Here is an 11128-nt window from a genome sequence, read left to right as displayed (position 1 = left end):
AGAAAATGTAACATGAGAAAAGCTTGTTTTAGCTTCCATTGCAAGTCCCTTAAAAAGAATGCTCTAATACCAATTGAAAGTATTTGAGTGGAGAAAGAAAGTAAGAAGAGGGTTAAAAACAACGAAAGAATGTTTACTGTTTTATTGAGATGAAGTGAATTGATTTCTTACTGATTGAAAGCAATCCTTACAAATATATATTGAATGAAATAAACTAAACTATTAATTTATAGCATTAAATCATGCTATAATCTGCAAACAAACTAACTGACTAACAACTCCTAAAGACTAGGAAAATTATTTATTTTTGCTGCAACTAAAAGATTTACATACAGAATTTTGAAAACTCTGAAGCAATCTTCAACACAGGATTCCATACCAGCATAAATGAATAGTTTGACCACTCTTATATTGGAGGGAAATATTGGCAAAGAAAAACCTTCATTATATCTGTGAGTCACGCGTGCTTGTCGAGCCATACAAATAGAAAGGAAAAGTAGTAAACATGGTGCGATAATTATTAAAGAGAGGGAGTTATTCACCGACTTCAAACCCTTTGTCACTCCTCGGCAAACATTGGTGACAGGGGCCAAATTATATCATAAAAAAATAGAGTTGTCACCTAATTATTAGAGAAAACTAGAGATTCTAAAAATTAACACTAGTTCCAGAGATTTCGATAAGGAGTCAGTTATGCTTCAAAGAAAAACAACACCACTCTTACAGCATCCTCTCTTACAAAAGATTACTTTTACTATGTGTTTTCTCTTAAATGTGTATTTTTTTATTTCTATTAATTACCCGAACCTTTCTTTTTAGTTTTTTTTTAAACCATCCGACAAAAAAAGATTTGACATCAATCCCTACAATGAAATATGTATCAGTTTGATTGTTAAAATTCAGTATTAATCCCTAAAAAAACCTTTTAAAAAACAAATCGATATGAATCCTAAAAGAAGTGACATCACAAAAAAAGGATGATTTCAAATTCTTGTTTCTTGATTGAATGCTTTCTTGCTTCTTGCTCTATGTCTTTATCACTAGTGTTTCATGGTCTCTTTTTTTCCTTCCTCTCATGAATTTTTCTAGTCTTTTTTTTTTTTTTTTTTGTTACTGGTTTTCACCCCTCTTGCTTGGACTTGTTGCTGCATTTTTATAGGTGAGTAACAATTCTTTTTGAAAAGAAAATAAATCACCATCTTTATGAGGATTGATTCTCGGAAATCAAGTGTTGACCACCATTATATCGTTGCTTGATTTGTGGACAGAGAAAAAGATGGTGTTGGTTTTGGAGGGAAGCTGACTGAGTAAGCATGTTTGGCACGAAATCTGTAGTAGATTCTGAGAATTAAAGCTTGATTTCTTATGTCGTGATTGTATGCATCTTTTCATCATTTGGTCGCCAAAAACATCGCATAATCTCTTTCAATTTCCTACTTTCATTCCTTTTTCCGCTAGTAATTCAATCTGCTAACTCGAAATACCAATGTTAATATAGAAAGATGAAGAATAACCAAGGTCTGTATCTCTACACTCCTATCACACCTCTCTCCATTGAGAATCAGAATAAGGCTGTTTTGTTTTCTCCTTCTGGTACAAAAGAACAGAATCCACATCAATCTTGGTGTTTGGAGATGCTCCGTAGACTTTTTTCTGCTTCAATGAGAATTTGAATCTCAGAAGCAATGAATTTGTCATCACTCCAATAGAACTCAAACCCATGAGGGCTCCCGCAATTGACGGTGTCAGTATGGTCCCATTTACTGGCAGTAACATTCCAGCTGCAATCGGAATTCCAACCTGCATTTAGTATACAAGCAGCATCAGATCAAATCTTGGAGAAGAGCAAAGCAGAAACAGTTTTTCGCTTATTTAAGTCACAGGAGATGCACAAAAATTCACCTATGCCTTATTTAATGATACGAGAAATTGCTAAACTGAGCTACATGCAAGACCTTGGAAATAAATTTACCTCACAATTACTGGATTCTATAATTCTGCAGGAATCAAAATGCAAAAGAAATGGTAAGGGTGCGTGTGGACAGTAGGCTTAGAAAGGGTTGAACTAAGCAGTATGTTGTCCAGGCTCAGCCTGGTGAATATATGCACTGCAGCTTCAGTTTGAGCTGAGTTTTACCGAGTTGGCAAGGAATTCCACAGATGACAACCACACCAAATTCAGGAAGGAAAAGGATAGCTGCAGGTTTGATCCATGTTAAACTTCAGAATTCTGTTCTTTTCTATGATTTGTAATCCAAATATTTTGCTTCTCTCTCTCTCTGTTTAAAGATATTTGACTAAGAATATTAGAAACAGCATGTCCGTTATTTCTTCATAAATGTATCAAGAAGTCACAACAAATGAAAATTGGCTGACATAGTGACATCAATCTCTCTCTCAAGGTGCATGCTTTCAGGATCTGCCATATGGTCCCTTTTGCCCAGAGTTACTTTTATTACAAGATTTTAGTGCTGAAACATATGGCTATTGCTTGCATGATGCAAAATACTCACGATGTTATATGCAAAGGCCCACCAAAGATTTTGCTTCACAGTTTTCATGGTTAGCCTGCTCAGCTCCAGTGCATCAAGCACCTGTACAGAAATAATAAAGTCAATAACACCACCACCAATAGGCTTATATGTCCTGAGGTCAGACCTGCTAAATCAAAATCTTTTTTAGCATCAGCTTAGAAAATTAAATTATAATAGTGATTATTCAAAGCAGTGGGTGGAAACAAGATAGCTTGGTTTTGATTTGCTAGATTAGTTTAGATACATGTTGGATACCTGTTGTTTTGCTAATATATTGAAATGCATGTTGACTTTAGCTTTGAATTTTATCAATCACTTTTACTAGACATGAATCTTGTTATTATGATTAAACAATTAGAAGCGTTATCATCATGTTAATTTAGTAAAATTATTATAGATTTGCTAAAAGTTGCTAAACAATTCACATGTACAGTAGCAGTGACATTTATTTTATGCCCAGTCACTATCCAAGACCATGGCTGTACTGTCCTCTCCCATCAACCAGATAGGGAAAAAAACCAGGAAACTATATTTCATTAGAGCAAATAAATTTGATTGTAATTTTGGCGTAGTAATTTGCAATTAACTGTGAGAATCAGCACGACACTCAAATGTTACAAAAGAAAAGATGCGTTTCACTCACAAGCACAAATTCTTTCCTTGTGCATAAAATAGGAATTAAAAGAATTGACATGCTAGGACTTTGCGACAGCAGTTGTGCTTGAGAACCACAAATGCAAAGGCTATGAAACAGGGATGGTATGGGCATAAAGCTACAAAAGCTGTGCTGTAATGTGGGTTTCAATTACAAGCATGCATTCTTTCTTTAAGCATGAAATAGTAATGAAGAGTTCACATGCCAGGACCCTGTGGCCACAACAGTGCTTGAGAATGAAAAGCGTGTAGGCTATATGAAAGATGGTAGAGCCATGAAAGACTGTAGGCGGTTAAATGTCAACTAGTAACGAAAGCTTTATAGCTATGGCTAAGAAAATAGAATGCTTTGTTCGAGGCTATCTAATTAAACCTCTCATTTTTTACTATCAGAAGCAACTTTTGGTATATCTACTTCTACAACTTATGTGCATATGAAAAGCTTGAAAAAATGTTTAGAATTTCAAAGTTGATATGGCACAGGAGAATCATAATTATAAGACAGTATCATGCAGTAGAATTACTACATCAAGGAAAAATTAAAAACTACAATTTTGGCGGCTAAGCACTTGGGTTCCAAATCGCTATGCGTTTATGCTTAAAAAGAAAAAGAAAAAGAAAATCCCCCCCCCCCCCTCCATATAGGGACAAGTAGAAAAGAAATAACATTTACTTTCACAACCAAGGTTTAAGATTATGTCCTCCTTCCAAATACCTGTGACAATCTGTTACCCATCAGCACGATAGAGGATACCTCACTGGCAGCTCCAACACCACCTCCCATGGCAACTCCAACATGTGACTCAGCCAAGGCAGCTGCATCATTTATTCCATCACCGACCATGGCTACTATGCTCTGATCCTTCTGAAGTTCACTGATGAACTTTTTCTTTTCATCTGGCTTAACTCCAGACAGCACGTGCCAACACAGCATGTTTTGAAAGTCATGCATGACATATATTATCCATACTATAAATTTTTTAACATCCCACAAAACCAAATACTCAGCCATATGACCAGTTCTTCAAGCCTGGTCTGTTGGTTGTTGGTTTAGCCTTTTCCAGGAACCTCCAGTCTGTGGTTTGACAGACCGGAACAAGTACTTGAATGCTTGAAACTAAATCAAAAGTAATTTGGCATTTGAGATTTGAATGATTTCATCTCCGCCTCTAGTAAATACAAGATTCTTAAGTGTCCTAAATTCCTAATGCGGTTGTTTAGAAATGAAGCATGTATGATACATGAACCATAAAGAATCTCCTGCTTCCATCATGGTTAGAGGTGATGTTGGGTCTCCATAAAAGGATTTTTGAGCTACAAATGTGAGTGTTAGCATCCATGAGGTAAAGAATCTCCTGCTCACAGCATGCACGTTTATATGAATTTAAATTGGCATGTCTTTCTAAAGCAAAGGCATTCTCAAGGTAAATTATGACTGGCATCACACATTGTCAGGTCTCCTTGAAGCAAAAGGTACTATTAGAGGCATGCGAGTTCCGTCTCAATTATTACAATTGCATAACGAAAAGAACTATAAAAAACTTCAAGAAAGACGATTCAAATATGAAAAACTACTGTAAAATTATTAGATAATTTGGACATAATTCTTCATGACGAAAAGCCTTCTTTTTTCTTTTTTTAGAAGGCTTGTGAATACCCATTTAAGTTCTAATACTTGTAGATTTATATCAAACAAGTGAAAGTGGCATGGGGTTCGTGTCCATTCCAATTCTATTCGGTCGTTGTTCCAGACAATTTGTGATGCAAACTCCCATCCTTTGGGCCAGAGATTTTAAAAAATAATAGAAAATTAAAGCTCCTTACCTTCTCTTTTGGAATGCCAACAAGTGAAGCAACATGCTCGGCAGTACTCTTTTTGTCACCAGACAACATGTACACATTTATTCCCTGACAGGACAAGGATTCAACAACTTGTCGAGCATCTTCTCTAATCTGATCTTCAAAGTAGATAAGTCCAGCAAGGGTATTATCCACTCCAACATAGACAACAGACTGATTCTTAAGATCTTCCACTTCTTGAAATGGTTTCTCATCAACTCCATGCCTGCAAAAAAGAAATGCCTCAAAATCATAATTGTAATGTGCCAAAAATATCTAATATGTAGATCCCTATATTGGAGGTGCAAGAATGTCATCTTTAATTGAGTATTCTGATGATACTCATTCCTCATTTGTTTTCACTCAGGTGAACTTTAGAAAACACTTCTCACATGTAATATGGTTTATCCTTTGAGAAAAACGTTATATGAAGTATCATGAGGCAAGGGAACAGGACATGGAATGGCATCATGCATGTTTGCTAGCCCATTGATGTGGTCATGGTCAACATTCAGAATCCTGGATCAATGTCATGAAGCATAGCCGGTTTGAATACCTACTGGTATTTAAAATCAAATCATAGCAGAGGTGCTACCACAGTTTGTTGTATCAATGGAACTGTCCAGAATAGCAAAAAAGAACGCTGCACTTTCCCCCACAAAAGACCATTTCCTATCATAAATATGGTTTACCATTCTAAAATTTTAAGTATGACTACATGGATATGCAATGTGGATAGTACATGGAATTGACACAATGATATGAAATTTTTTGAATCGAGAGATAAAAATCAAAGATCACTAACGAACAATTCATTGATGTGGGCACACATACAATTTAGAATCATAGAACTATCTTAACTTACAGCACTGTGGTACTTTATACAAAGCAACCAACGAGTGAAATACCTTTGAATCCAGTCTAGTGTTCCAATAGACACAACCTTATTCTCAATGGTAGCCACGGCACCAGACCCAGGTTCCTCCATGAATGTTCCATCGGTCACCTGCTACAAATTGCTTTTCCATGAGAAATTTGAGAATACATGTGAAGCAAGATAAATCAAGCCCCAACATGATGTTTTGGATACACATGGATAAACCAAAATTAGAAAAACATCATTTTATTTCAGATCCGTGAGGGATCTAGAGAAGAGCAAACTTTTAACTTTTTTTTTACTTCTCAACAACGATGGGTACAACTAGTTTTAATGTCTACAAATCAAAACACGCAACCTAAGAACCAAAAAATGGCTGGGATCTTTCTCTTTACCTCAATCTTTCCTCCTCTCATGAATGGTTTTATAGTTTTGTTCTGTCTATCTAAACAAAAAGGTTGGGTATATTCCTGAGTGATCAAGGTACAGAAAAGATGAATGGTTTGTTCAAGGCTATCTTGGCAAACATGGAATTCTCCACCAAACCAAATGGTTGGATACCTAGCTCAAATGATGTTGTTGAAAGAAGGAATTGACATCTTCTTGAAGTTGCCCAATCCATCATGTTCATTATGAATGTTCCTAAAGTATATTGGGGGGGTGCAATTCTTTCAGCAGCATATATTATCGATCATTTGCTGTTGAAAACATTAGATTTGAAGGTGCCTATAGATCTTCTTCAAGGTAAATTTTCCCTCCGAAAGTCTTTGGTTGTGTTTTTTTGTTCATGTATCTTCAGAAAAACTAAAAGTAAACTGGATGCAAGAGCACAAAGATGTGTCTTTGTTGGGTATTCAGCAACTCAAAAGGCCTACAAGTGTTGGTGGGAGAAACCACTGGTGGTGGCTTTGAAACACTCAGAGGGGATAAAACACACTGTTTTATTACACAAAACCCGAAGCTTACAATTAAACACAAAAGCTTAACAATTACACGCCCTCTCTCTCTCTTTCTCTTTCTAGTGTTCCTCTCAATTCTCTCCACACACAATAACATAAACTGGGCACTCTATTTATACACGAAACAGAATACAAAAATTCAAACTTTCCAAATGTGAAGGCGGCTGGCGGCCGGTGGTGTGAAGGCGGCTAGCGACTGCGGCTGGTGGCTGGCGGCTGCGGCTGGTCGGTGGGTGGTTGCCTTCCTTGACTGGAACCTTCTGGATTGAGTTTAATATTCAACAAATCTCCCCTTTAAACTCAATCGAGGGATGTCATGCCAAGCATGAACTTTAATCGGATGAATGTTTCTCCCTTCAATGGCTTTGTGAAGATGTCAGCAACTTGATCATTTGTGTTGCAAGATATCAGTTGGACTTCTTCATTCTTCACATGTTCCCGGATAAAGTGATGACGTGTATCAATGTGTTTGCTCCTCTCATGATACACTGGATTCTTTGCCAATGCGATTGCTGATCGATTGTCAATGTAAATCTCTGTAGGATTTTCTTGAGGAAATCCCAAAAACTTCAGCATATTCCTTAACCATATTGAATGGCATATGGCTGAGTTGGCAGCAACATACTCAGCTTCACAGCTTGATAATGTGACAATCGATTGCTTCTTGGATGACCATGTGAAAGATGTGTCTCCCATGAAAAAGACAAACCCTGTTGTGCTTTTCCTTTCATCCAGATCTCTACCCCAATCACTATCCGAGTAGCCTACAAGATTAAAGTCTTTACTTGAGGTATAAAACATACCTTCATTCATTGTACCTTTGATGTAGCGAAGAATTCTCTTGGCTGCATTCAAATGAGACTGGTCTGGTGTCTCCATGTATCTGCTGACGAGTCCGACTCCGTAGAGTATATCTGGTCTGGTACATGTCAAGTACCTTAAGCTTCCTACTAAGCTTTTGAAGTAAGTTGGATCAACATTTCCAACCTTACTCTTCCTCAATTCCACTCCATTCTCAACTGGAGTTGATACCGGATTGCAGCTTTCCATCTTGAACCTTTCAAGAATATCTTTGGCGTAACCGCTTTGGGATACAAAAATCCCTTCTTCCTTCTGCGTTACTTCTAAGCCAAGAAAATGTGACATTAGACCAATGTCAGTCATTTCAAACTCCTGTACCATGCTTCGTTTGAAGTCTTCAAACATGGTAGGGTTGTTGCTAGTGAATATCAAGTCATCAACATATAGGCACGCAAATAAGATGCTGCCATCTGCTCCTTTCTTCACATATATGGCGTGTTCATATGGACATTTCTCAAATCCATTATCTTGAAAATACCTGTCAATTCTGGTATTCCAAGCACGCGGAGCTTGCTTCAAACCATAGAGAGCCTTCTTCAACTTGTATACTTTGCCTTCATTTTCAGCATCAATGTATCCAAATGGTTGTTCAACATAGATCTCTTCTTCTAGGAAGCCATTCAGAAATGCTGACTTCACATCGAGTTGATAGATCTTCCATCTATGTTGTGCAGCTAGTGAGATCATCAGTCTGATTGTTTCTAGCCGGGCTACTGGAGCAAATACTTCTCCATAGTCAATGCCTTCTCTCTGTTTGTAGCCTTTAGCCACTAATCTGGCTTTGTATCTTTGCACTTCTCCTTTGGCGTTCTTCTTCGTCTTGTAGACCCATTTGACACCTATTGCTTTCTTGTTTTCTGGTAGATAAGTCAGCTTCCAGGTATCATTCTTCTCAATGGCATGTATTTCTTCATCCATTGCTTCTATCCACTTCTCGTCTGTGATAGCTTCATCGAAGCTTAGTGGGTCACTATCTGCAAAGAAACAAAACAGAGTTGTATCTTCCATAACCTGAGTGGTATCGTACAACTCTTCAAGGTTTCGCATCTTTCTTGGTCCTTCTGACGAGGATGCTGATGGTGGTGTTGATGATGATGCTCCTGGTGTGTTCCTCCTGTTGAATACAGGGAAACTGTGTACCGGACTTTGTGGTTCAGTTGCTGGTATAAACACTGGACTTTGTGGTTCAGCTGCTGGCACAATCGGTTCCTCTACAAGTACTGTTGGTACTTCTTCACCTTCAAGGATCAAATCAAGATTGATCCATTTGATTGCTTCTTGATCACCATTCCATGCCCAAGATTTATCTTCTTCAAAGATAACATCTCTACTCGTAATCACCTTCTTCGTGATGGGATTATACAGTCTGTATCCCATCCTTCTTTCACCATATCCGACAAAGATGCATTTCTCGCTCTTATCATCGAGCTTTCTCCTTCTTGCATCTGGGATCTTTGCATATGCCACACAACCAAAGACTCGTAGATGAGTAACACTTGGTTTGTGACCACTCCATGCTTCTTCTGGAGTAACACCTTGCAAACTTCTGGTCGGGCAGCGATTTAACAGATACACTGCACATGATACAGCTTCAGCCCAGTATTGCTTGGGCAATTTCTTTGCTTTGAGCAGACTTCTTGCCATGTCAAGAATCGTGCGATTCTTCCTTTCTGCTACACCGTTCAGCTGTGGTGTATAGGCTGGCGTTGTCTGATGTCTGATGCCTTGTTGTGTACAATAGGCTTCAAAGTCATTGGCTGTATATTCTCCTCCTTGATCAGATCTCACTGTTCTGATCGTATAACCAGTTTGCTTCTCCACAATTGCTTTAAAATCTTTAAAACAATTGAATACTTCTGACTTCCTCTTCAGAAAGTATATCCACGTCTTTCTACTAAAATCATCAGTAAAAGTGAGGAAGTACCTATTTTGTCCAGTTGACATAGGCGTGATTGGGCCACACACATCTGTGTGTACTAATTCCAGTGGCCTCTTTGCTCTCCAGTTGACTTCTTTGGCAAAACTGGATCTGTGATGTTTGCTGAGGACACAACTCTCACAGACTTCATCTGGATGATCAATGTGAGGCAAACCTTTGACCATCTTCTTGCTTGCTAGCATCTTCAAACTCGTGAAATTCAGATGTCCAAGCCTCAGGTGCCAAAGCCATTCTTCACTGTTGGTGATGGCACTCAAACACCTTGCTGCATCATACTGGATGTTCAAAGGAAACATCCTATTCTTGGACATTTTCACGTAGGCCATTAATCTCCAATTGTTGTCTCTAATTGTCAGATGACAATTCTCCGAGTAAAAAGTATAGCCTCTCTCCAAAAGTTGACCTAAGCTGATTAGGTTCTGTTTTATGGCTGGGACATAATAGACATCGGCGATGTAGCTGGAATCGCCATTCTTCATCTTGACTGGGATGTTGCCTTTACCTTTGAATGGAACCTTTGTGGTATCTCCAAAAGTAACTAGACCTTGCTTGGTCTCATCTAGATTACTAAATAACTCTCGGTAGCCGCACATGTGATTGCTGGCTCCAGTATCTAGATACCATATGTCCTCCTTTTTCTTATCAAGTCCTTGTTGGACAAGAAATGCAGTTTCTTCTCTGTCATCCTTCTCTACATAGTTGGCTTGCTCACGTATCTCCAACGGAGCTTTTCTTCTGCATTCAGTGCTATAGTGCCCAAATTGATTGCAACTATAACATTTGATATTCCTCTTGTCACGGTTATTGTAACCGCCTCCTCTTCCTCTGGGAGTGAATGCTTGTTGGCCTCTGCCTCCTCTGGTGGTGTTTCTCCCACCTCTTCCTCTAAAACTTGTATTCCAAGAACCTCTTCCTTGGAATCTCTGAAATCCACCTCTGGATTGTTGACTTCCTGCTTGAGTGGTGTAGCCACTTGATGAAGTCTCCCCTTGCTCATATCTGTCATTGAGGGACAACTTTGCTTGTAAGGCATGCTCAATTGCCTTATCTCCATTTCGCTTTACAATCTTCTGCTCATGAGCTTGCAAAGAACTCATAAGCTCATCAACCGTCAACTTGTCCATATCTTTGGACTCTTCAATTGCGACAACAACAAAATCGAATTTTGGATCTAGGGATCTCAAAATTTTTTCAGTAATTCGAGCATCGATGATGGCTTCTCCATTTCTCCTCATCTGGTTGACTATCACCATAATCCTTGTGTGATAATCAGAAATAGACTCCGAGGACTTCATTTGCAATAACTCAAATTCTCCTCGCAAAGATTGAAGACGAATCTTCTTGATTCTGTCAGCACCTTTGTATTTCTGTTGGAGAGCCTCCCATATATCATGTGATGTTTCAGCGGAAGCTATGATCTCGAATGTATCTTCATCAAGACCTTGGTAGATGATGGTCTTGGCTT

The 11128-nt window shown here is 38.3% G+C and overlaps 1 protein-coding gene across 1 annotated transcript in view; it reads right to left on the bottom strand.

The window, feature by feature from the left end:
* Window positions 1–1489: 1489 nt before the first annotated feature.
* The window catches only part of LOC118040250 (copper-transporting ATPase PAA1, chloroplastic), a 36504-nt gene continuing 26865 nt past the window's right edge, over window positions 1490–11128 (bottom strand). The window contains exons 12-16 of the mRNA XM_073405261.1: window positions 5936–6033; window positions 5013–5253; window positions 3904–4107; window positions 2514–2594; window positions 1490–1800 (exon numbers count right to left, since the gene is read on the bottom strand). Coding sequence (XP_073261362.1) covers window positions 1540–1800; window positions 2514–2594; window positions 3904–4107; window positions 5013–5253; window positions 5936–6033 — 885 coding nt within the window. The 3' untranslated portion in view covers window positions 1490–1539. The remainder of the gene's footprint in view (window positions 1801–2513; window positions 2595–3903; window positions 4108–5012; window positions 5254–5935; window positions 6034–11128) is intronic.

This window comes from Populus alba, chromosome 1 (genome assembly GCF_005239225.2).
Source record: "Populus alba chromosome 1, ASM523922v2, whole genome shotgun sequence".
NCBI classification, from domain to species: Eukaryota; Viridiplantae; Streptophyta; class Magnoliopsida; order Malpighiales; family Salicaceae; genus Populus; species Populus alba.
The sequence above is the reverse complement of the archived record's forward strand: the minus strand, read 5'-3'. Positions and strand labels throughout refer to the sequence as shown.